The following is a 25,795-nucleotide window of genomic DNA, read 5'->3' as shown; positions in this document are numbered from 1 at the left end:
CTAATATGTGCCCAAAAGGAAATAACTACATGGAAGAGGTTTAGCTGGTTGGCCATGACAGTGGTTGTCAGTAGTTCCTTCAGATATGCAGAAACAGTCTTGTGTAGCAGGCCTCAAGCCTACAAATGTATGCACAATTTCAGCAAATTCAGCAAAACACTGTACCATATACCTGCCTTTAAATTTCAATCATGTTAACAGCCCTGTAAGTCAGTGAAACCATTGATCTGCTCAAACACAAGCCTATGTGTATGTTTTACAGGACCACAGGACAGCGGCCTGTCTGGAGATTGCCACTTTCAATTCAGGCTGGCAGGGTGGGATTTCCTCTCCCTGATCTTATCACAGAATGTACCACAATCATTGCAGATTATTTCAAACCCTAAAAAAATTATTCTATGTCTAGAAAATAGACCTAGTTTCAAATGCTTGTGTGAGCAAGAAGTTTTCCAATTTTCTTTTTAATTTCTGTACTGTGTTTAAGGACGTTGACACCTTGACACGCTCCACGATAAGGGTTTGCACGCGCACACAGACACGAGCGCACAGACACACACACAGAGACACATGCACACAAAGGTCTGCAGAATAGATTTTAAAGTTTCTATGTGCAATAAACAACAAAGTCCCAGTTGAAAGGGCCCAGAGTGAAAGCTGAGCTCCCAAAAGAATTAGACTAAAAAAGATAACACCCTGAGGCATCTGTGTGTCTCAGCATTTAAATTATATCCCTTGAAATATCAGTTTGGACTTGGTGCCAAGAAATGGTTGAAGAGCTTTTTTATGAATATACCCAATAGAAGACCAATCTGTTGAAATGAAATGTGTCTCTAATCATTTGGTATAAACATAACATGTTTCTACTTTATTATGTAACCTTGAATCATCTTAGTGTTTTAATGAGGATTTTGGATTGTCACTAATGCTTTACAATTTCATGGAATTATATTGTCCTGGTGTTATGCTACACAGAGAATATGCACTAGAATTTAATTTTCCACTTAGTTAAATGGATAAAATAATTTCCAGGTTTCTTAAAAAAAAATTCTTTATTTTATTCCTTTAAGGGCTTGTCTCATTTGTACAGATATTCCATTCAAATAACTATAATGCTGAAAAAACTTTTTAGCAGATTTCACTTTCTGAGTCATTTGACAATTCTTTTATTCTTTTCTTTCTTGAATTATAGTCTGTATGTTCTTTTTCCTTTTTAGGATTAGTGATTACATGGATCTGACCCCTGTAGATATCGTAGGAAAGAGATGTTACCACTTCATTCATGCTGAAGATGTGGAAGGCATCAGACATAGTCACTTAGACTGTAAGTACTTCCATTTTTGTCAAAATAATCTGGGACAACAGCTGATTGCTCCTAAACTAGTATTTATATTCCACAACTGGGCTCTTCATCTTGCACCTGCTTTGTTTTTTGTCAGAGGTTTTCATAGAGGACGGCTTAAATATAATTTTTGTAAGATTTATTTTCAAGTCTTTTTATAGACATATAAGATTATTTACATATGTGGCAATAAAGCATTATATTTGCATTACCAGAGTTTCCAGCAGCTGTTAATTTACATGCATTATTTTAATCCTTAAAGAGGTATTGCTTACATGAGAAACTCCCTCGCTTGCACAGGATAGGAACTCTTCCTCTTTGAGGGTTTTGGGGTTTTCTGAGTCATAACATGGAGGACAAAAACTGCAGCATAATTGGGATTTCACCAGATTTTTCAATACAGAACTGAGCTACAGCTCTACTAGTGCTTTAACCACCCCATGTGTTAATACCTAAATGGCCCTATCCTTACAGCATCCAAGTCACTCTTATATGCACACAAGTAGTATCTGATTAGTTTAAGGATAACAGAAGTACAAAAACATTGCAAGAGACAAACCTTACCAGAGAACATGTACAATGTCTGTGTATGGGGGAAGGGAGGTTCAGCTTGATTTCTTGTAATTAAACTCTTTGTATTCCTCTTATTAAAAGCCATAGGGCCTAATTCTTTTCTTGTTGAGATCTGTTGACTACAGTGATGGGGTTCCTGATTTACCCTTGTGCAAAAAAAGACTTATGCCTGTAATCTCCAATTTATCTGTGCCTGCAGTGAAGCCAGATAATTCTTTGGACGTTTCAGTGACTGACTGCATTTATGATTGAGTTTTCTGTTTTCTTAATGTAGAAGACAATCTGCAAACTGCTTCTTAAATTCAGACTCACAAATTTGAATAACTCTGCTCCCCCTGCATCATGTCCTACTAGCATTTACTAATAAAAGGGCAGCAGCCCAAATGCAGCCACATTTAATTAGATTTTACAAAACAATATGACTACAATACAAGGCAGTAAAAAATGTTCCATCCCAAATTACCTTGCTTGATCTGCAAGGGAAGATAGGAGGATAACTCTGACCGGAAAGCAGGAAAATAGGGACAGCTTCTATGCTAACATATGGCAGCCAACAGCAGTATTAGGCTGCATAAAGATTTCAGAAGTGCTTTTGGCACAAGATCAGGTTAGATGTATTTCTGCAGAAAAAATTAAATCAACTATCCAAAGGAATAAACAAAATAATTTTGTATCATTTAAATTTTGAGCATTTAATATCCAGAAGAATATGTCAGTTGCTGAGAAATGAAGGAACAAATTCAGAAACTTACTTGGTGCTCTTGAAACTGGAAGTCAAAAATGACAAGTTGCACTTTCACTGCACTATCTGACCAAGGAAATAAAAGATATTTATGACTCAGATTTACCATACCACCTGGCATAGATGAACATCCCATTTGAAAAAGATCTCAATCTTCTGAATGACCACTTCTCTCTGAAATAGGATATGTTTTATGAAACATTAATCTTCAGAAAAATTCAAGATCTATGCAGAGAGTGTGAGTGCAGTGTGGTCCAGTGTATAAGCACTGGACAAGGACTCAGGAGACCCTGAAGACTGGAATGACTTCCAGAAAGTCACTTCAACTTCCTGTGTTCCTGCTCTCACTGTATGTCCAGCTTAGCTGATTGGATTGCAAACTTTACAAACACAGAGATTTCTCCCGCTATCAACATCCAGCACAGTGGGGTTCACAAACTTGGCTGTGTGGCTATAACATAATTATTCTTGCTAGGCTAGTTGGTTTTGTTCAATAGACAGGGCTGGTTACACCTTTTATGTATATTTGTTTCCTTGCCTTATAGGATCAAGATGCTCATAGAACCATTTAGGTTGGAAGGAACTCTGGGATATCATCTAGTTTCACCTAATGCTCAAAGCAGGATCAACCCTAATTCAAAGCAAAATTTTTAGCACTTTATCTAGTTTATGTTGAAAAACTTCAGATTCTCCACAACTTCTCTGAGGAACTGTTCCAATTATCTTAATAAGTGTCAGTTATCCTCACAGTGGCTTAGGGTTTTTTTCTTCCTATCCAGTTGGAATTTCCCTGTTTTGATTGTGCAGCTCATGGCTCCATCTTTGCAGTATCCTGCTTGCACATATGCTGCTAGGTTCCCCTGAAGTCACCTCGTCTTCAGGCTGAACAAGCCCAGTTCCACAGCCTTTCCTCGCAGAGCAAGTACACCAGCCCCTGGGTGTCTTGACAGACCTCTACTGAGCTCACTGAAGTTTATCAATATATTTCCTATAGTAGGAGCCTAAAATTAGATTCCAGATGCAATTTAAAGACTGATGAGTGAAGGAGGATAATGGCTTTCTGTGCTCTACTGGCTGTACACTTTTTACTACAGCCCTGCTGATTCATGCTTAGCATCGTGTCCACCAGGACTCCCAAGGTCCCTTTTCACAAAGCAACAACCCAGCCAGTCAGTCCCCAGCCTGTAACATAGCAGGGAATCAGTCCATCCCAGATATAGGACTTTGCATTTGTCTTTTCGTGTTCAAACTCATGCTCTTTATGAAAGATCTTCAAGTTTAAATTAGTCTTGGGAATAACTGGGGAAGTACATCTGCCAACTGTAAGTTCTGCAGAAGCCGAAGTGGTTCATATCTTTGCCCAGAGAGATGTTCAGGTTTCTAGCATTTGACAAAAAAAAATTGTATAGAAACCAAGAGAAAAAAATTATAAAACCCAGAAATACTTCATAGCAAGTTGTCAATCCTAGAAAATTAAATTCAAATCAAACTAGAAAGAGAAAATCCTGCTGGTTTGGTAAAAATAAAATTAGAGCTAAAATTCATGAACTGACAAACACTGGCTGTGGAAGGTAAAATCCGGTAGAACTGGTTCCGCAAAACAGAGAATGCAGGATATTCACCAGTACAACGTAGGAAATAATTGCTTGAGATCTCAATGGAAAAAACCAAACTAACCAAAAAAAAGCAGTATTGTGCAACATTTTGAAGAGGAGCTGGAAACTAAAGTAATGGATAGAAAGCACTAGTGAGAAAACAAAGCAGGACTTGAGAAAGCAGCAAAGTGAAAAGTTGTGTTTGATGGAGATTGCAGCCAAAAATCTTGGTTTATTTCTACAGGACATAAAATAATTTTTAGTGATTAAAACAAGAAGAAACCCAAATTGCAATTGTAGATTTAAGGGTAAAAGAAATGCAAATAAAACTGCTATTCTGCCCATTTACTGACAACATATCATAAGGAATAAATAAGACCACTGCATCCTGCCTTCTCCAAGAATATCCAAGATATTCAAAGACATCAAAGAGGAAAACAAGCAAAGAAGAAAACATTGTACAAAATCACACAAGAAAAAAAAATCAAGAAGGCTGTTGATGGCTTCAGATCATAGCAGCCCATTAGAAACTTAGAAAAACAGGCCTTGTTAACTCTATCTCAGATAAAAGAAGACAAAAGCAGTTTCAGGAATGTGACCATAGCAAGTATAATTGTGAAGAAGGTCTGCAAGACTATAGCAGTGACAACAGGCTTTTGTAAAGGAACTACTGCCCTAATGAAAGGTCAGTTATGGTCAGTGGAAAATCTTTTGTTGGCTTTAATGGACACGGGGGTTATGCCCTAAAAAAGCAATTTTATATGGACTAAAATTCCAAGCCAAATGAAGTAAATAGCAAAAATTCCATTAGGTTCAAAGGGGTCAAAATTTCTATTAAGAGATTTATGTTAGTTATACCTTGATGCCTTTGGAATGACTCTAACTGTGCATACACCTGCATTTATAGCAACACCATAATACATGGGATGATAACATAAGTTATTGAAACATAATTTTTTTCCAAACAGAAATAGAAGTTTATGGCAGTTGTTTCTATCCTGTTTCATTCAAACTTTTAATGATCATGCTTTGTCACAAATCTCTCAGCCAATTTTTTGGTGTTACAATTTACCTTATTAAGCTCTTTCCTGTTTTATAGTGCTTCATGGTTTCAGAAGCTTGGGAAACTTCTCATTTGTTCAACTTCACCATGTTTGTTGAAAAAATCGCTGGTAGAATAATGACAGATATCACTTACCATAGATCAAGTCTCTCTCACAGAGATCACAGTTAAAATGTTCTCTAGTCTAACAGCCCGTACATATCCAGCATCATGGCCCAGCTGTTGGCTCAGATAACACACAGAAAACTGGCTAAGCTGCAAAAACTTTTGTTTGAATCCAAACCCTCAAAAATTACAGGTCTGGCTGTACCCTGGCACAGATAGAGTCTCTAATCCTAGCTCTGCATAACGGAGCTCTTCATTAGGTTATGTGGCATGAAAGAGTTGTAATTGAATGTTTTGTGTTTCACAGTTATGCATCTAGAACTAAAACCCTAGAAAGACCCCTCATGGTCCAGTTCTACTTTACCACTTGTAAGAATGGGTAAGGTGATGGGATCCTCTCTATTTGCTTAACACTGCATAAAAGCATTGCAGGACTGAACTGCGTCTCAAGCACAGGGCAGTTAGTATGCTTTCACTAAGCCATGAGTCCCTGCATGAGTAGAACTGCCCTTGTTCTTATGACATCGGTGAAAAATATCCCTGATCTTAAAGCTAGAAGGATACATTTGATGTCTAATCAGCATCAGAAATCAAGCATATTCATAAAACTGTTGTATCAGGTCTTAGCACTGTCTGTAGAGCTCAGCAAGGCCAATTGCTGCTCTCGGGGGTATGATGTTGTGCATATGTGCCTCCATCTTTTTGACGCTGCTTTCATTCAAAAGTCTGTAGCAGCCCTTTTTTAGGAAGTACATTTCATGATAAGAGTGAGTGGATTTCATATGCTGTAGGAGTATAATCTTCTATTTAATTGTAAAAAGTTAATGGTCTTCATTGAACATCAAGTACTTGATGTTACTGTTCAATGAAGGTCATTAAGAAAGCAGCAAGGAAGGGTAAAAGTCAAGACCTCTGAAGTATATGAATATACTTTTGGGCAAATATACGATAATGTGCCATCATTTCAAAATTAATATATTGTTTGCAAGAGCACTGTCACAAGTATATACCAATTGGTATTGGTATATAATATGTGCTTTTTCATTTTGGAATCCTAATTGAGGTCTAAATTCAGAAACCCGGCTCTGACAAGAAAGATACTGTTATCGTCAGCTATTGCTTAGAAAATATCATCCTCTTTCTTCGGGATTTGATTTACAGCTATAAGAAATACAATTCCTCAGGAACACTGAGCCAGGGCAGTTCATTTCCCATAAAGCAAAGGTCTCTGATGAGTATGTTTGGTAGCACTCCCTCTCATCTACTTTATCTGGTTTCCAGTGGTTAGAATAATCCAGTCTTTCTGAAAATAAACTATTCCACATTCACCTTTTTCATGGCTCCCCTATTTTTCAAGGAATATTACACCCTCAGTCTGCTTTTAAATCAGTTATATATTCATGGTTTCTTTTATGTATGTTCAGTAGAAAAAATCCATTGCTGTACAAAATATTGCTTAGTGGTTTAGCCTACCAGCTGTAGTTGAACTAACCCTTTTAACTTATGCACATCAGTTATAATTTTTTATTCTCTTAATAACCTCAAACACATGAAAAACAAATAGAATGGGTTGATAATTTCTAACAGTAAAATACTTCACATATTTTGCTATCATGCTGTGGAATAACTCTGCAATGTCAAGTAGCTCACAATTAGTAAAACTGTAGGGGGAAAAAAAGAAGTGTTTTGATCCTGAGGAATTTTTATCCTAATCAGATCGAAATTTCAATGCTCTTGTAGTGCTTAATATCTTCAATGACCAAAAAAATCAAACTGTTTCCAATGTCAGGTTTTACATTCTGGGACTGAAATAAAATGCTAAAATATACAAATGAATCTTGTGTTTGTACAAGTTTATTATCATCGCTAGAAAGCAAGATTGATTCTAAATTAGGCTGATGGAATGTCAGGGGTTTAGCTATTTCTTAGTCTAAGCCCAACTGGCATCCTGATGGCAGCCTAGTGTATGGTTTTTAAAGTATTGCAGAAGTGCTGGCCTGACCACCTGCACAGTCTTCCTCTCTGTCCATAGTATGGGCCTACAAAGATTTCCATGTTGGACACTGGCACCCTTAAGTCCTTTTGACTGGAGATAGTGGTGATACAGCAAGATGAGGGAACAGGAAATAAGAAGCCTGAAGAAATGGAAGCATGTAAAGAAAATATTTTTTTATTTTCATACAAGGCAAAAAAGGATCATGACTTTGGTTTTAGCACATGCCTAATGTTTGTTTTTCAGTCCTAAAGAGCATTTGGTTGTGCCATACCACCATGACACTGTGCTCTGGATGCCTTTCCTCCAGAGATTAGCCTGAGGAAATCATTCATTTCACTCAGCCCAAGTACCCAAACAGGGACTCTTATCCCAGAAATGAAATAATGTTTAAAGGGATTCTGTCCCTTAAAACAAACAGACCATCTTTAACCTAGGTAATTCAAAGATAAAATTAATATTGCTGCCAGTCTACTTTTATGAATCTTCAGTCTCTTTTCCTATTTTTAGGACATGTAGTTATGTATACTCTGCAGATACATTTGGCATGGAAAGGGTTATATTCTAAAATCATTAATCTTACATGTGTTGTCATATGATGGACATTAATGTTAGTGGAGAGATGGAGGACAGATTTAAGTTTCTTGAGTAAGCAGGGCCAAATTTCTCCTCTGATGTTGAGTTTTAGTAGCTAAGGGCAAAATTTGGATCTGGGATTTCATTTTCCCCTACAGTTTGAACAGAGAGTTCATTAATGATAATGGAAGTTCTGTCTGAAGTTGGCGTTCAAAGCAGGCTTGGGTTTCTAAACGACCGTTTCAATATTAGCAGAAGACATTCACTTTATGGCAGGATTGAAGTCATGGGGAGAGAGACAAATCATGAGGGAAAGTAAAAGTTAAGAAAGAGAGAAGAAAGCCTAGAGAATCCTAGGTAGAAAAATCTACTGTTCATTTTTCAATTCAGTCTGTCATAAAATAAACTCATACAGTTAGTTTTATTTGCATCAATTTTATCTATAGAAACCAGAGAAAAGTTTTCTGATATGCATGCCATAAGCTTGCATTGAATAGTGCATTTAGCAATACATTGCATTTCATTTGATCAATACCTACACAATGTTTTGAAATAAACATCTTACCTAGAATTATATAGTCTTGTTAATATTCATGGTTATGCATAATTATAAAGTTGTCATTTCAAATATTAGGCCATGGGAAAATGGTATGTTATAATAATTACAAAAAGGAGAGGGGAAGAAAAGTTCCTCTGTTGTTCAAGTAGGAGAAGATTATTTCCATAGTACTGGGAAAAACTAATTTTTGTGTCTTTGGTTTTAGTAAATTTGCACTGCTGCTGTGAACTGATGTCATATAAACTGATAAAATAGGATTAATTTTAAACAAAACATCTTCCTGGTCCCAATCCGAGATAATTTGCACATGCAGCATGCAAGGCTTTCCTCACTGTATTTGACAAGTTACAATCTTTGATCCTAATATGAATCCACATTTTTTAATACTTTGACTCAGACCACTTTTAATATTTGCTTTTCTGCAAAGAGGCAGGAAAAGTATTGCTTAGTTTTTAAACATTCTTAAGGTTTCAAATGTTTCTAAATGCTTGATCAAGGCTTTTTTTTTTTTTTCTGCGAGGTTGTTGATACTTAATTTTGCCTAATTTATCACATATTTGTGTATGTAACATCCCTACACTGGAAGATTAAGCAGTATTTCATATTGCAAAGTAAGCAATGAATCAATTGCCATACTTAGCATTTTTAGAGTGACTGTAGATGCTTAAAAGAACATCCCAGGTGAATTAAGTAGTTAGGTGGGGGTTTGGCTATCAGTGAGGCACAGTTTTCTTTCATGAACCTGATCTGCTACTTCCTGCTTATGGTAGGAAAAGATGAATTTATGTTTATAAACCAGAAACTATTACTGTCTGATATTCATATCACGGTAGCAGCCAGGTCTCAGTCAGTGGTATTGACACAATAGATTGCATTCTACCCTATGCTAAAAAAAGATGTTCTCTGTCCACCACTCAGGGCTTTCTCTGGTCATATGCTGTGAGTAAAAATGCAGCTTTCTAAAGCCTCACAGAACCAGTATTTTCTTAAAACAGTTATCAGCTTTGTATTTTTCTTAAAAGAACTCTGTTGAGATACAGTAAGACAGGGCTGGTAAGGAACTGTGTGCAACGAAGAGAGGTAGAGCAGTATGACCCACAGGGACTCTTGTGACGGGAAGGTGGCATTCTTTTCCAAGTAATCTGCTGTTGGCCTTGCTTTTGGCCTGGTAGGTAGACAATGCATTTTCACACTGTGCAGGCTTAAGTCCCCTCCTCCTCACTCTACCCCATGTAGTGGATCCAAAATAGAAGTGCTTGCAGAGAATTACGTAGTTGACGTATGATTCCTCACTGAATGTCTACAAGCCTCCTATCATCTGGCTCCTAATTCTGTAGCAAGCATCATTTAACATTGCTAAATATTTTTCATTGCTAAAATCCAATTTGTGGATACCCACTATTTAAAACATCTAGCTCACTAATTGCAAAATCTATAGGAAAGTCCTTACAACATCAAAGACTCACTTGATCCTCAGAGCTGTTATAAATGGAAAACTGTCTCTGTTACAAGCAAATAAGGCACTTAATGCACTCTTTCTGGCTCTGATGCTATTTTTCCTGTGGGTTTTGAAAATGACCTTCCTGTAAGCATCAAGGACTGTAACTTTTCAGATAAAGAAACTTGTTCTTGTTTTAAGTCTATGCCAGGTTCATTCCCCTATAGCCCACAGTTTTCAAAAGCAGAAGAAAATGTAATCCAGAATTAAAAAAATAAAAACCCCTCTGTTTCCAGAACGAAGTTACCCTGTCAGCTTGCCTTGGGCCTTAGGTGGAGAAGTGGAGATTAAAGAGTCAGTATTCCTTTTCATGTTTCGTCTGCCAGTTTTGTGAATGTAGAAAGAGTACTTGTGGCTGCAGCTAAGTATCCGACTGTAGTATTAAGTATGGCAATTTCATCCTCATGCAGTAAATTAAAAATATTCTTATAAGTTTATCACAAGAGGAGTTCAGTATCAATACCATCCAGTCATTGATAAAGGTATTTCAAGGAGAAGGGTGAATAGCACAGCAGATGTAACCTCAATATTTTCACCAATTATAAAGAGCCTCTTTGTGAAGCTGTGTGAATATGTAAGATGATCTCATCATTTCCTATTTACTCAATACTTACCTGAATACGCAATATAGTGTAGCTTTTAAATGCATATGCACACGAGTAAAATGTCCTTTTGTAAGAGACTTTACTAAAAGCCTGCTTTTGATACACAATTTCTTCATCTCCTCTTCAAACTGAATTAAGCTACTTCCTTCTTTTAAAACACAACTCACTATTTAGAAGCTTTGGCTTTGATTTCTCAGAACAGCCTTACAGGAAGAAACTATGTTCTTTTTCTTTTTGTAACCATATTTCTGAAGACAAACTTGTACTGATTTATTTTAATTTTCTAACAGAAATAGGTTCCTGCAAAGAACACTGACTGTTTCTTCTTTTTCCCCCTCCTTCATTCCACCGCTAAAAGAATATTGCTGTGCACAAAGCTACCAAGGAAAACTGAAATCCCTCTGTTGGGAACTGTGTACACAGCAATATATTCATACTTTGAGAAATAAGTGAGGTTTTTTAGTTCTTAGCATGACATACTGTGCACTCCTTGCATGCTAACCACTGAATTCAAATTGAGGAACTAGGTAACATTTCAGTAAATTTTAATCAGGTTTAGCATCCACCATTTTAGGGAATATATCTGTGCAGCTGACATAAAGGTCACCAATTTTAAAACATTAACCCTCAGTTAGTCCCTTTGATTAAAGGGTTTGTGTATGTATGTGTGTGTGTGTGTGTTTATCTGTATATAATTATATAACCCAATCCTGCATAATCCCGTCACATGCACCATCCCACCAATGTGGTCACAAGTTTCACCTTGTCTACCACACTGGGTACTCCATGCATAACACAAATAGAAATATAAAATTATTTGCACTGCTCAGTGAGTGAGGGATTTGCCTGAAAACATTCAAGATGTAATCTACATGGCATTACATTTTCAGAAGTTTATGCTAAACTGAAATGCGTGGTTTGTTGCTAGTTACAAAACATAACTTCACAATCACAGCTTAGAGTGGAGTGACTCTTTGCTTTAATTTCTTCTCAAAATCAGTAACTTTATTAATGGACTCTCTGTACCTTCAAACTGAAGATCTTTAAAATTAAACTGGGCTTTACTCAGTAACACTAGGTTATCAATAAACTGGATAGATTTCCCTTCCTGATGCCTCCTTCTAATTGCTTTTTTTCCTCAAAATTCTCAGCTAATTTCTAAGTTGCAGGTTGGCAATGCCAGCAGTTAAAAAATACTCTAAATTAGAAAACATTTCAAATGTTGTTTCATTATTTTCTTTCATCACATTGAGAAATTTCTTTCCAAGGTACACTGTGAATTTTCAGAACTGACTTAGGGGTGCCTAGTGCACTCTCAAAAGAGGTAAGAACCAGATTTAGCAGCACAGTGCATCTTGCCTGCCAAAGAATCTCTTTACAGAGAGAATTTTTATATTGAATCGTGGGACTTCCTTCAGAGCTTGGTCCACAAATCTCTTATATGAAATGTGCTTTAGACAGATGCAGCAAGGAAAATTCTGTGTATCTGGCAATATATCTGAGCTGGCCAAAAATAGAGTGGAAATTTGCAGGTAGATTAACTTCATGGAAAGTTCATTTTTAATACAGCATTTCAGACTTTCTTTGGATGTATTCTTTGTACTTGGGAGCCTGAACTCTGAGTGTAGATGGTTTGTATATAGCTCTGATGCACTGAATTTTCATTCTTGAGAAAGCAAGCACCTTTTCCTCTTTCCATAGTTCTGAAATGAATGCTCTGTTCAGTCCATGACAGACTTTTCCAGTGGTGCAACAACCAATATAAAAGTTACTGAGGGTTGAAGGACTTGTCTAGGATGACCAAAAGAGCTGGAGAATCTGAGTCCTTATAGCTATCACTATGCAGAACTGCAGTGTGCCCTTCAGCCACTGGCTAGTGACTCACCTGGTACTTTGATTTTCAAATGTGTATGTGGACAGTTGTCCTTTGGCACCTGTGTAGCATGGTAAACTCCCTAGACAAAACCTGTTCCAAGGAAGATAGTGGTGTATTTAGTAGGTGCAAGTGCAGATAGATTTTACTAGTTCCTGCACACAACTCTGGGTATTCATGTTTCCAGAAGAGAGAGAGTATCACTCCACACTTGTGTGCACATCAGTTTTACACTCAGCTGTAAGCAGAGTATTTTGAATGTCCTATTTCACTGAAATGGAAATGCCTACCATAATCAAAACTTACAGCAGTGCTTTTCTTCCCTTGTTCTTCATAACTGATAAAGTTAGACTAATTTATGTGAGATTGTTTTCTAAAGTGGCTTACAACATTGGTTTGACAGAAATGCTGGGTAGTCAGTTGTTCATATTTTATATTTATTCTGCTGTATAATGAGGTTTTGAAGACAATGGATGATCACAGTGGAATATTTAGAGCTTGAAATACAAAAGTAAAAATTTAGGGAAATATTGATGTCTGCTAGAAACAAACTTAGTTCACTAGAGGCTGCTGAAAAACAGCAAGACCCAGATACAAATATTTGTTTATATTAGGGCTGAACATAACTTGCACTTCACATTCACTTTACACTGCACTATTTTACATGCATATTTTTCTCTAGTAGTTGAAAAATTACTGTGGGGATTGAGGGATACCTCCAAGGTAAGGAAACGTCACTGTTTGTATGGCTGCCTTTGTAAACATCTTTTTCTGTAGATATCTGCTGTACACGGGTTTAGATATAGATACATTCATACGTATAATTAGGGTATAGACATTTGGTTAACTTGAAAGCTCCAAAGTGTCATCTGTCACATTTATGGTAGGAACTTTAACTGCCTTAAATACTTATTCTTTTCCAAAGTGACTTTTTTCTTTTCACTCTAAAAAAAAAAAAAAAAAAAAAAAAAAAAAAGAAAAAAAAAAAAAAAAAGTGTACTTCATGAAACTATTGTATATGAAGCACTTATTAGCCGTAATTAAATGGACAATATGAATTTACTACGTCTTTAGGACTCTGGCTTGTTCTGGTTTAGAGCAAGATGATTAATGCAAATACATATTACTTGAGATAACCATTTAGCAGCTAATTTAGCCAAATTTATTACAGCAGTTAGAGGTTTTTCATTTTAGCAGACGGAGACAAGGACATGACAAAAGCAGGCGGTGAATGTGAAGGCACACTGCCCTCTAGTGCACAAAGCTTTGTGGGAATAGTGAGGAATGCAGGGAGGCCAGCAACAACCGTGCCCAGATTTTGTGAGGTTTATGGGTTTTATAAGCACATGCTGCTCCCCTCCACTGAAAGATTTGCATTTCATTCCCTTCTCCTGACACTGAAGAATCAGATACAAAACAAATCCGTTTCAACTTGGCAATATTTTGGCTGAAGTATTACTTTAAACATCTGTATTTTTAAGCCATCTTGCTGTGAGCATTTAACAGCACCGTTTCGCATTACTGATTGCTTTTACTTCTTTCTCTGTTTCCTAGCATATATCAAACATCGGAGAGATCTGTCACTCTTTGGCTCTAACCAAGCCATTCTGTGCCTCCCTTAGGCCTCTTTCTCAGCCTGTTGGTGGATTTACTTTGCTCTGGTAGAAAGTAAATTCTCCAAAGACTTTTCCCCCACTGACCAGTGGAGATTTGGTTCATCTGAGAACTGTAAATTCTGTTTGACAAGATCAAAGAAACAGATGTATAAGTTCAGTGGTTGATATCGCCTGCAATAAGGAGAAATGATCAAAGCAGCAGGGGTAGAGTATCTTCCCAAACCTTTCAAATATCCAGAATCTCAAAGAGGTCTACCTAGGAGCTATGAATAAATCACATATAAATTTGCCTCTTTTTTTCCTTTTCTTTTTTTACAGTTTGACATTGAGTGCATTGGAAATGTCCACACAGCAATAAGTATTCCGTGAACCATAGAGATTTGTACTGTCTTTTTTACTTTTCTTCTTCCACTAGAGTTTCCAAAAGCAGAATAAAATTATACTTTAAAAACTTGTAAAACACATAGCTAGTTATACTGAACTTCAGATCCTGATTGTTATCTCACTGGTATTAAATCCAAAGGAAGCCATCTTCTGCTTATACCTGTGACATGCTGTACAATGAGGATCATTTTACCACAATTCTAACATGTGCTGTATCTTGCTTCTGTTTTGTTTGTATTTTCCTGTCAGTGCTGAATAAGGGTCAATGTGTAACAAAGTATTACCGCTGGATGCAGAAGAATGGAGGTTATATCTGGATACAATCTAGTGCAACCATAGCTGTCAACGCCAAGAACGCAAGCGAGAAGAATATCATTTGGGTCAATTACCTCCTTAGGTAGGTCTTCCACTCACTTCTCTTGCCTGAACTGCTGTCTCTGTTGCTTGTCTCTGTTGGTGAGAAGTCTAGAGAAAGTTAAGAAGAACTTTTCATATAGTCCACCTCAAAAGCCATGCCATTTTGTTATAGTTATTGAGGCGTCTGTCGTGTCTCAGCACATGAGAATATTCTTGAATTATTTTTCCACCTTAGTCTTGAGATAAACCCTCCACCATTTTATTGCATGCCCTGAAATCCTCTCAACCTGAGCTCAAAGATAAAAATTATCCACACCAACTTTCAGTAGCTGTGTTATAAAATCTGGTGTGAATTGTTCGGCACAGTTTTATTTAGATATTAAAAATGCAGGGAAGCAAAATGCTGGTATGCAAAAAAAAAAAGTTATCTCTGAAAGGCATTTGCCAGTTCACTCCAGAGAGAGGAACTTTCTCAAGACAAAAAAGGCTCAAACTACTTTGTTGTTCCTATAAGCATCAAATAATATTCACACTGAAAAATGCAAAATAGGATTTAAAAATTAAAGTACTATAAAGTACTATTTTAAGCTATTAGAACTATTTTAAACAGAAATAGTAGTGATGGCTTGAATGAAAGGCTGTTCCCTGAGAAATTCTGTTTTACCAAAGTATTTTTAAAGGACTGGTTTCAGAGCTCAGGGAAAACCAACAGTCACTGGGAGACAGTGAATTATAAACCTGACCTTTCTCATATGAAAATACCTTTCAATGCATTCTGTTTTGTGAAAATGTTCAATAAGATTGGGAGATTTTCTGTTTCATTCCAAAGCAGAACAAACAAACAAGTAAAATTTGAAACCTTGAGATTGTCATGTAATGCAATTGTCATTTTCTGGCATGTTCTCCTTTTAAGTTGCTTGTCATGGTTTGTTACATTCCCTTTGATGCCATGGGAGTTCAAAGTGATGTCTAGGGGTTAGATTGTGACTTATTATGCCAAGTCCAGCAAGGCCTGAAGAGGCTGTGCCTGCCTAAACTTGCATGCTGAAATGCTTTTGATTCCCCTTTTGGGGAAGAGAAGGAAGCAACCCCTGGCAGGAGAGCATTGAAGGGGTACTGTGGGAAACCTTCCACAGCAGCAGAGTTTTCACTGGGACTTGCGTGTTTCTGGCCTGATATGGTCGAGCACAGGCTTTTCTGAATATATCCTTATCCTGCTACTTTCTTGTCTCTTTTTTGCAAGTGTTAGACAGAATGCAGCATTTCAGGAGATCAGCTTAAGGCTGACAATTCTGAACTGGAAATACAGCTTCACTGCCCCAGTCCTTAACAGGGCTTCAAAATGCCCTGAAATGTTCTCATATTTCCCAGCTCTAGCTGTAAAAGTGGTCCATAAGAATTATGAACAGCTGTCTCTGTCCCCTTTGCTACTTTCCAGACAATAGGTGAACCTAGTCCACAAACATCCCACAAAATAATTTTCTCTACAAGCAGAATATACCTAACAAAAAAAAAAGAAAAGCAGCGTGGTCTTCCCCAGGTCACCTCCCAGAACCTGACTTTTCTGCTGTATTCCACTCAGCAGTCTGTTAGAGAAATATTAACATCTTCACTGAATTTGTATTTTTAAATTGGATTTCTCCTTTTACTGGAATCCACAAAAGATCCAAATGTCCAAATAATATTTTAATAACAGATCAAGGCATAATTAGGTCTACCCGTAGCAGGAGTACTGGTCTGTATACATTTCCATGCATTAGAAAGTATGATTCAGCTGTCTGTAAAAGGATAGACTAATTATAGTGACAGGGAGGATTAATGCTGTTCTTGTTCTAGCAACCTGTTATTCACAGTGCGAAAGCCCTCAAACATCTTTTGTTTGGAGGGGGCAAATTTGGGGACTGCCCTGGGATGCAACAGAACAAAGTCACTTTGTCAGGACAAAGCCATAAAGATGATAATCGTAAGATGGTATCTCAGTGTGATCTGTGTGAACTCTGAGTTTTCACAGTACAATCTAAGAGGCTGAATATCAGCACACTGTCATTGTGGTAGTGTGTCAGGCACCCCCAGTGCTGCCTCATATAGTTCTATGCAGGACTGTGGATTTTCCAGACTTGAATTTGAACTGCATGGAAATGCTCACCTATTCAAAAATTATTAAAGACTTTGTTATTTTTAATATTCCTATGCCAGTTATGTTTAGCTATGTCTGTTCCTCTGCAGTTGCATGGATTTAGGGAAGGAACACATTTTGAAAGGTACAAACCAAGCAAAAGCATGGTGTTGTAGGGGTTTTCTTCCATTTCTCTGGCAGTATAGCTTTTTTAGATTGCAGTCATGTTCATTGCTAACAAGTCACAGGTGAGCACCACATGAGCAGATGAAGATATGATTATAATGGGTGTGTTGACAGTTCTTTATCCCTAACATATGCATCTTAACATGCACATGTGCATCTGTCATATAGTTAGAGAGGTTGTTTTTGGTTTCTTGCTGATGTGGATGTATGTGTGCAGTGTTTAAAAAATATATAACCTATTTCATCCAATTTTTGGCCAGATTCTTTGGAGCAGTGGTCACTTCCTTTAGCCCTAGCTGAGCACCTTCTTAATAACTTTATGTATGATATGCTTGATTAAAGTGTGGAAAACTGGGATGTTGAGAAAAACAGGTATTGAGAGGACTCTGGCAAGGTTGATAGAGAACATTTTACAGAGGTAACTCTAATAGACACTGCCAGTGGGCGAGAAACAGATTGGAAAAGTTAAAACACCTTCTCTGTCCTCCCAGGCACAGTAATGGGATTGAAATCAAGATATTTTGTTGTTGGATGATTACACAGTGTAGCTTTACTTCTAGGTATCACACAAGCCATGATGTCCCACTTCAGTAAGGATGCCCTGAAAGCTCTAAAACTTCACTAGAATCAAACAAGGTCAATAAAAGTATTTGACTGCAGTATTAAAATAAACCTTCACAAAATTCCTGCTGTGAAGCTCTGAGGAGCCAAAAATATATGTTTCTGTGTTTACTCTGATGTTCTTCCTATTTATGTTCTTTGTTCCTGAACTTTGATATGACAAGACGAAAAAATCATGAAACTGCAAACCATCCAATTGTGTTTATATTTGCTGTATCCTCTTCAGTAACCCAGAGTACAAGGACACTCCAATGGATATTGCACAGCTTCCTCATCTGCCAGAGAAAACCTCAGAATCCTCGGAGACCTCTGACTCTGAATCGGACTCAAAGGACAACTCAGGTAACACACATGGTGTGCCTTTACGCCCACAAGAGGTTCATATCATGACAGCTCCACAGTCAGCTTTCCAGCTGCTTTTACTTCTCAATTATTTTTCCATTATAACAAATTTTAAAAATCATATTAAATTGAAAAACACTAGCAAAATCTTTTAATGACAGCATTTCCATTCCCTCAGAATTTCTCTTCACTTTCTCCATGCATTCTTGTCTACATAACACCAAACTAAATATTTGATTTCCCAGCTGTGCTTATGAACAGGTATTGTGCCTTGTGCAGAGGACTTGGGATTGCAACAGTTGGATAAAATTCTAGTTCTTCTCTTTCCAAAGTAAGCAGACATTCTGCAGACAGGTCTCTACTGTCAATCTTTATGACTCTTTTTCCTGTAAAAATACATTCTTGAAGAGTCTCACTAGGGGGCAGTGAAGATTGAAAAATTTGAGAGTTTTCTTGGGTTAAAAGTTATATTAAATTAAAAGATGTGGGTTCAAGAACTTGTTTCTGAGCTCTTTGAGTCTGGGACTTCAGCTGGTTTTCAAAAGCTGAGTGTACTTGTCAAGCTCTATGTGTAGATTAGTCCTACATCTGTGCAGATGGTCCAGGGCACAGATGGTTCACACATTCCCTGTTAGTTTTAGTAGTGATTACCTAGGCACAGGTGCAAATCATCTGGCCTTGAAAGAAGTGTGCTTTCCTGGTGCCGGAGAAGTAATGATGTTACTCGGTTGTCATATGCAAGATAGATGGATGGATGGATGGATGGATGGATAGATAGATAGATTAATTAGATAGATAGATAGATAGATAGATAGATAGATAGATAGATAGATAGATAGATAGATGGATGGATGGATGGATGGATGATTTTTCTCTCATGTCTATGATAACAACCAAAAACACTCTGGAGAAAATGGATCATAGTGATATAAATCAAGAAAAAGCAAGAAGAGGATCAGGCCTTAATATTCTATGATATTGCTGTTCTCTTTCATCTTTTGCTTTTATTTGTTCCCCTTTGACAGCTTGGTTTGATGGTTTACGTCAATGTGCAGGCTTGCTGACCACTGTCATTGGGAATCTCTTCATCCATTCCCAGTGCTTCCTTTATGCTGTCTTGTTCCTAAATAGCCAAATAACACATATGTGGAGAACAGTTTGCATTTCCCATATGCACTGGAAGTTTCTCCAGGTGAGAACGTGAGAAGTACACGTACATTCATGACTTCCAAAGCTGATGCAGAGCAAGACAGCATTCCAAAGGTGCACAGATATCGACATCTCAGAAGGAGATGTCTGTGAGTCTTGGAAAACAGAAGACTCAGGGGCTTATTTATTACAAAGGAATTAAATAGAAATGCCAAAGGACCTGAAATTGGACCAGCCTTTTGCATGAAACCTACAAGTTCAGTTCAAGCTCTAACATAATCCCAGGCAAATATTGTGCAGCGTTAGACCACCTCCCTCTAAGACCACTCTTCATCAGCTAGAAACCATGGCCTTAAAAGAAAGCATCTTTGAAAAAAGGAAAAAAAAAATTGTAGGAAAAATTCAGTCCTAGGTGGAACAAAAAGCTGGATGAGACTTAGGGGTTTACAGCTGCTACGTAGCTTCTGTAGGTTTTATTTTTCAAAAGGAAGGGTCTCTCTGCTGCTGCTAACACAAGCAAAAGTCCCACTAAGTGACTTGTGAAGTGCAGTGTCCTGAATGCTCGGGCAGCTTTCCTGTCAAACCCGCCTTCGGCACTTCTGGGAAATTGTTTGGTATTGACTTAGCTCCAGAAGGAACCAATATCTTTAGAGGCAAACTGGCCCTTCCCCTGTCCCCTAAAACTGGTATATTGAAAAGGGTAGTACTTGGCTCTGATGAGTGAAAAACATCTTTTATTAGGCAACAAAAGATTTCTGGCTGGTCTGTAAAGGACAGGGTTTCCTGAAACCTTTCGTGACCCTTTCAAACATAGTGTGATAATGGAGCATATTCAGTCTCAAAGCTGCTTTGGCTCTCTAAGTCCAGTGGGTTAGAGTGTTTATCTCACCCATATTAGAATTATAATTAAATGAATTCAGGCAAGAAGAGTGACAGCCTCTCAGTGCTGTAGCTGTGCTATTTTCAATGGTCCTTAGATGAATTGGATCAATCAAGAATTTAATTCGCTGGCTGATAATTTTTTCTGTATTTTTTTATATTTGTTGTACTTTAGGAGACCATGAGAAGACAGTCTAGCAACATAACAAAATTGTTTTAACAATAAACTGGTTTATTCATTCATTTTAATTGGTTTATTCATTCATTCAGATTTATACACATATGACTTGCTGCTCCTCCCATGCAGGAGGAAATCAGCAGTAATTCCACTGCAGCCAGAGACTCTATGCCACTTCAAAAGTGGCAGTGGTCAGAGGGAATTGAGATGAGAGTACTAGAATCTTCATTAGTAAATAGTGCTATACCTAGACACCTGCCCACTGTAGGAGAACATGGATGTGAAAGAACAGTCACCAAAACATAACAGTGATAATAGGATTGTTCACTGAGTCCTCTTTGGATGGCACAGCTACAATGCCATTGTGCTCACAGCTGTCAACGTGATTCTTGTCCAGTGAACAGATGAAAAGTCTCCCTCAGTCGAGGTGCAGCCATATAGCATAGGCTTCTAGTGCATTAACAGTCCTGAGTCAGAGACATTCATGGTGAGCAAAACTCTCCCAACACAACCCTGAAAAAAAAATGCAGCTCTACAGAAGAGAACATCTTTTGCCAAAAAAGTTTAAAGCAAATCTAACCTCATTGGTAGGTAGAAATCTGGACTTGGATTATACTACTATGTTCCTATTGCTAATGGTTTGTTTCACTTTCATTTTGCTCCAGAGGACAATGAGAACTCAAAGTCAGATGAGAAAGGAAACCAGTCAGAAAACAGTGAAGACCCTGAATCCGACAGGAAAAAGTCAGGAAATCAGTCAGATAATGAAATGAACTGTAATGATGATGGGAACAGCTCCAGCAACCAGGACAGCAGGGACAGTGATGACAGCTTTGAAAACTCAGACTTCGAGAATCAAAAGGCCCCTGAGGACAGTTTTGGCACTCTTGGCTCTATGCAGATCAAGGTGGAGCGCTATGTTGAGAGTGAGTCAGACTTGCGGTTGCAGAACTGTGAATCGCTGACCTCCGACAGTGCCAAGGACTCAGACAGTGCAGGTGAAGTAAATGCCCAGTCTTCCAGCAAACATCAGAAGAGGAAGAAGAGGAGAAAAAAGCAAAAGGGAGGCAGCATGACCCGGAGAAGGCTGTCAAGCACCTCAAGTCCAAATGGACTTGACTCAGCTTTGGTGGACCAGCCCCAGCTGCTCTCGTCACCAAACAGTGCCTCAGTGCTCAAAATTAAAACAGAAATCTCAGAACCTATCAATTTTGATAATGATAGCAGTATTTGGAATTACCCACCCAACAGGGAAATCTCAAGGAATGAATCACCCTACAGTATGACCAAGCCCCCCAGTTCCGAGCACTTCCCTTCCCCCCAAGCCAGCAGTAGTTTACATGTCTCCATTCCAGACTCTGTTCTCACCCCACCGGGGACTGAAAATACTGCCAGCCGTAAAACTCAGTTCAGCACCTCATCCAACTCGGCCTTGGCTCCAGTGTCCTCTGACCCTTTGTCACCCCCACTTTCAGCATCTCCAAGGGACAAACATCCAGGAGGTCCCACAACTTCCAACTCTTTGTTGTACACTGGGGACCTGGAAGCCCTTCAGAGGTTACAAGCAGGCAATGTGGTGCTTCCTTTGGTTCACAGGGTAACGGGAACCCTTGCTGCGACCAGCACTGCTGCTCAGAGGGTCTACACCACTGGCACTATTCGGTATGCTCCAGCTGAAGTTACCTTAGCCATGCAGGGCAACCTCCTCCCCAATACCCATGCTGTTAACTTTGTTGATGTTAACAGCCCCAGCTTTGGTCTGGATCCTAAAACACCGATGGAAATGCTCTACCACCACGTTCACCGACTCAATATGTCGGGACCATTTGGAAGTGCTGTGAGCGGGGCCAGTCTGACCCAAATGCCTGCAGGGAATGTGTTCACAACTGCCGAAGGACTTTTTTCCACTCTTCCATTTCCTGTGTACAGCAATGGCATTCACACTACACAGACTCTGGAACGGAAAGAGGATTGAAATATGACCACATACTGTGTTCAGTGTTATACTCTGAGGCATAGACTATGTTTTAATTTAGACCTTTAATTCTAGCACTTTGAATTTGAGCAGGTCAGCTTATTATCTCAATATGATGGCCCCATTTCATTCCCTTTCTCTTTAACTTGACTTATTCTTTAATGTAAAGATATTTTTTTATTTTTGCCTTCAAAGAGTCGAAGTACCAGTTGCCTGCCATTTTGTCTTCTTCTAAGATGTGTGTTTTTTCCTTTGCATCTTTATTAAGATGCCTTTAATATGTGTATGCCTCTGCCATAGAATACTCAGTGTTGTGGTAAAGAGATTTTAAAGTGACAACCATTGGTTTTACTTCAAAATGATCTTGATATGATCAAGATTAAAAGAGACAAGCATAAACAATGTGCCCTGTTTGACTAAGTCAAATGAAAAGGGGGTTTTGTTCCTAATTCCTTTAAAATAGGGGATAGTATTTTAGAATTTTATGCAGAGTTTAATTCTCTTTTTATGGTTAAGATTTTCTTACTTGCACATAAAATAATTTGGGTTCTTAAAAAGTTAATTTCTGGCCTGTGACTAGAATGTTAAAAAGTTGGACTAAATGTTAATTACTGAAACTTTAACTTAATTTCTAAAACCATGGTGCTATCATTTATTAATCTGTAATGTCTTCATACAATATGCAGCTTGTGGGCTGGGTTTTTTGGAAAGAATGTGTTCCGTACTGGTTTGTAGTGGGGTGCTGCAGTCTCCTTGGTTAGTTAAGACAAAAGCCCTCATTAACATTTGCTGCAGGACTTAAAATTTGTTACCTCCAAACTAACAAGCATAGCCTCACATCAAATTTAAATGGGTCAGGAAGCCTTTTTCAAAAAGTGCTTAAAAACAAAAAACTCAATTTAATTGACGGGAGGAGCAGTTTCTTAGGTGCATATTGTTTTGCTTTATTCTTTTCTCAGTGTAACTGAGTCTAATTTTACAACATCAAATAACACTTCAGAGTAAAAAGAAAAAAAAACCAGAAGAACTATTTAACATGTTTTATTTTGTTTTTCATTTAATATTATAGAGGGAAGGTTGTAAATTTCTTTTTGTTCGTTGATTTGGGTATTTTTTGTCGTTTTCGCTTTCCTTATTTCTAGTGTTGAAACCAATATGTTTTAAAACTAAAGGATGGGTTAATAAGCTTGAAATAGATAACTACAACTGAAAACTGCACATTAAGTAAAAGAAAAGAAATCTCCTATTTTGTCTTTGTTGCCAGAAATCACAGTGTAGTGTCAAACACTCCAAATGACTGTCAAATATAAATTCTTCTTCCACTCCATCTTTGGCAGCTGTTTGTTAAGGCATCTAATAACAGATGTGAGAACTGTAATGTGTACAATGTGTAAGTGTCCTTGGCTGTCAGTCCCATTGCAGTTTCAATGTGTGTTACTATATGCAGTATATACTAAGCTAATGTAGTTGTTTTGTCCTTTGTCTTCTCTGTGCTTTATCTCTAGTCCGGAGTGGTAAAGTCCCATTCCTGCAGTCCTAGTGAACCAGTGATTCTTGGGGGTTAGTGGTTTTTGTGTGGTGGCCTTCCTCTGTAATGTCACCTTATGCTGCTTCCACTGTCTGTATACCTTTTAATTTCTGCTGTTGCTTTGCTGTTGTGTATTCTCAAACCCCTCTCTCCCCCTTCCTTTCTCCCCTCCTCCTCCACATGTTTCCCCTCTCTCTTTCTCTCGATCTCTCGCTCTCTCTTCTTCACTCTCAGAGATAAAAGACTCTTAACTAGCTCAAGGTTAATGGAGCCATTTTTCCCACAGAGGAATTCTGGGTATGACTTACTCTTTCAGTGTACCCCACAATGCACTACAGAGTAATGCTCAGATATATTAAGCAAATTGACGCCATATAGCCTCAGTTGTTAACATTCCCTGAGTCCTTGTGCTCGAACTGTAAGCAGAGGGTGCATTTCTTTGGTTTTCTCCTAGGTAGGCTGGCAGAGCAATATGTAGAGCAATTACCAGTGAGATAGGAAATTCTTTCAAAGGTCAACTGGCATTGTTTAAAAAGGAAACTGAGCTTAGAATTGTCATATATATTCACTTATGTGTGCAATGCTAATGTATTAACTCAGCTGTCCTTCGAATTTTTGATCACTCACTGCGTTGAGTCAATTTCTGCTGTAGCTTTGAATTTGAGAAGTAGGTCCAAGACACAGAGGAGTCATAGCAAAAAAGGAATTGGACGCTAGAAATTTAATTAATGAGCTTTTAAAGGTTCCATAGGAAGGATTTAAGTAGGTCTGAAAAAGGTGAGAAAGCTGATTGGGAAATTCAAAGTTTAATTTTGGAAGCTCTGCTCTAGCTATGGAACAATCAAAGGACTGCACCTATCAGCTACAAAGAACAGCTAGACAGCTGTTGTTGTTTTTGGGTTTTTTTTATAAATGTTTCTGTGTTGTGTCAAAATGATTTCTGGTGATTTAAACTAACAGATAATCACAGCTGCTGTCTAAATCCATAGTGTTTAAAATTACAAAATGAAAAAAAAAACTTCATTACCTGTGAAGACTGTGTCTGTGTTTTTAACTATTTCTTGTACAAATATATGAAATCTTTTATGAGGAGACTGGTGCCAAGTAGCTGAATAACGGGGAAAGGGATTCTGTTCGTATAAATCTTAGCAGTGTTACCAACTCTACAATATAAAAAAATTAAAATGTTAAAAAGTGACAGCTATGGTACATTTATTTTGTGTTAAGCTAACCGAATCTAACTTCTTGAGTGCCTGGCTTATTTGAAACATTTTTTTCATTGATCATTGATAATGCTGCAAATCAGAAATGTACATACTTCATTTACAACAGGGTTCTTTTTATACTTTTGTAGATTCTCATACATGTCATACATGGTTGTCTTTATGTAACTTAATTTTTTTTCATCCCGCAGGTGCCATTTTCATAATAAACTTCTCTTGGATTTGTTACTATCTGGCATCATTTCTTTTACATATAACCATCCTGACTAATGAATGCTGGTAGTATTTGTTTGAGCAGGTATTTTTTAATCCTTTTGTCAAAAAAAAAAAAAAAAAAAAGAAAAGAACTAAAATACAAGAAAAAAAAAACTAAAATCAAAGAGGAAAAAGCAAGATTTTATTAACACTTGTGAAATGAAGAAAAGAAGCTGTCAAGATGTAGGTTAAGAATGCTAATCCAAATACTACAACAAACTTGCCACCATTCTAAATTTTCAGCTACCCCAACTCATTGTCATATTGAGCATTTTTATGCACATTATCAAAGCCAAATAATGGACCTGCAACATTAACCACTATAGAAAGTGTGCATTTTTTTCTTGATTAATGCACACTGGAAGAGGTCAGCTTTTTTACATTAATCATTTAAAATGCACTTTATATTTTCATTTTTTTACTCTACAATGTTACAGTGAAACTCTTCAGTCACATTATATCCTA

The 25,795-nt window shown here is 37.6% G+C and overlaps 1 protein-coding gene across 5 annotated transcripts in view; it reads left to right on the top strand.

Moving 5' to 3' along the window:
- The window catches only part of NPAS3 (neuronal PAS domain protein 3), a 603,067-nt gene extending 577,761 nt beyond the window's left edge, over positions 1–25,306 (top strand). For all 5 annotated transcript variants that reach the window (XM_032113050.1, XM_032113049.1, XM_032113053.1 and 2 more), the window contains 4 exons: positions 1,215–1,321; positions 14,771–14,918; positions 18,028–18,143; positions 21,015–25,306. In XM_032113050.1, the coding sequence (XP_031968941.1) occupies positions 1,215–1,321; positions 14,771–14,918; positions 18,028–18,143; positions 21,015–22,324 (1,681 nt within the window). In that variant the 3' untranslated portion in view covers positions 22,325–25,306. The remainder of the gene's footprint in view (positions 1–1,214; positions 1,322–14,770; positions 14,919–18,027; positions 18,144–21,014) is intronic.
- Positions 25,307–25,795: the final 489 nt, after the last annotated feature.

This window comes from Corvus moneduloides, chromosome 6 (genome assembly GCF_009650955.1).
Source record: "Corvus moneduloides isolate bCorMon1 chromosome 6, bCorMon1.pri, whole genome shotgun sequence".
Taxonomy (NCBI): domain Eukaryota; kingdom Metazoa; phylum Chordata; class Aves; order Passeriformes; family Corvidae; genus Corvus; species Corvus moneduloides.
The sequence above is the reverse complement of the archived record's forward strand: the minus strand, read 5'-3'. Positions and strand labels throughout refer to the sequence as shown.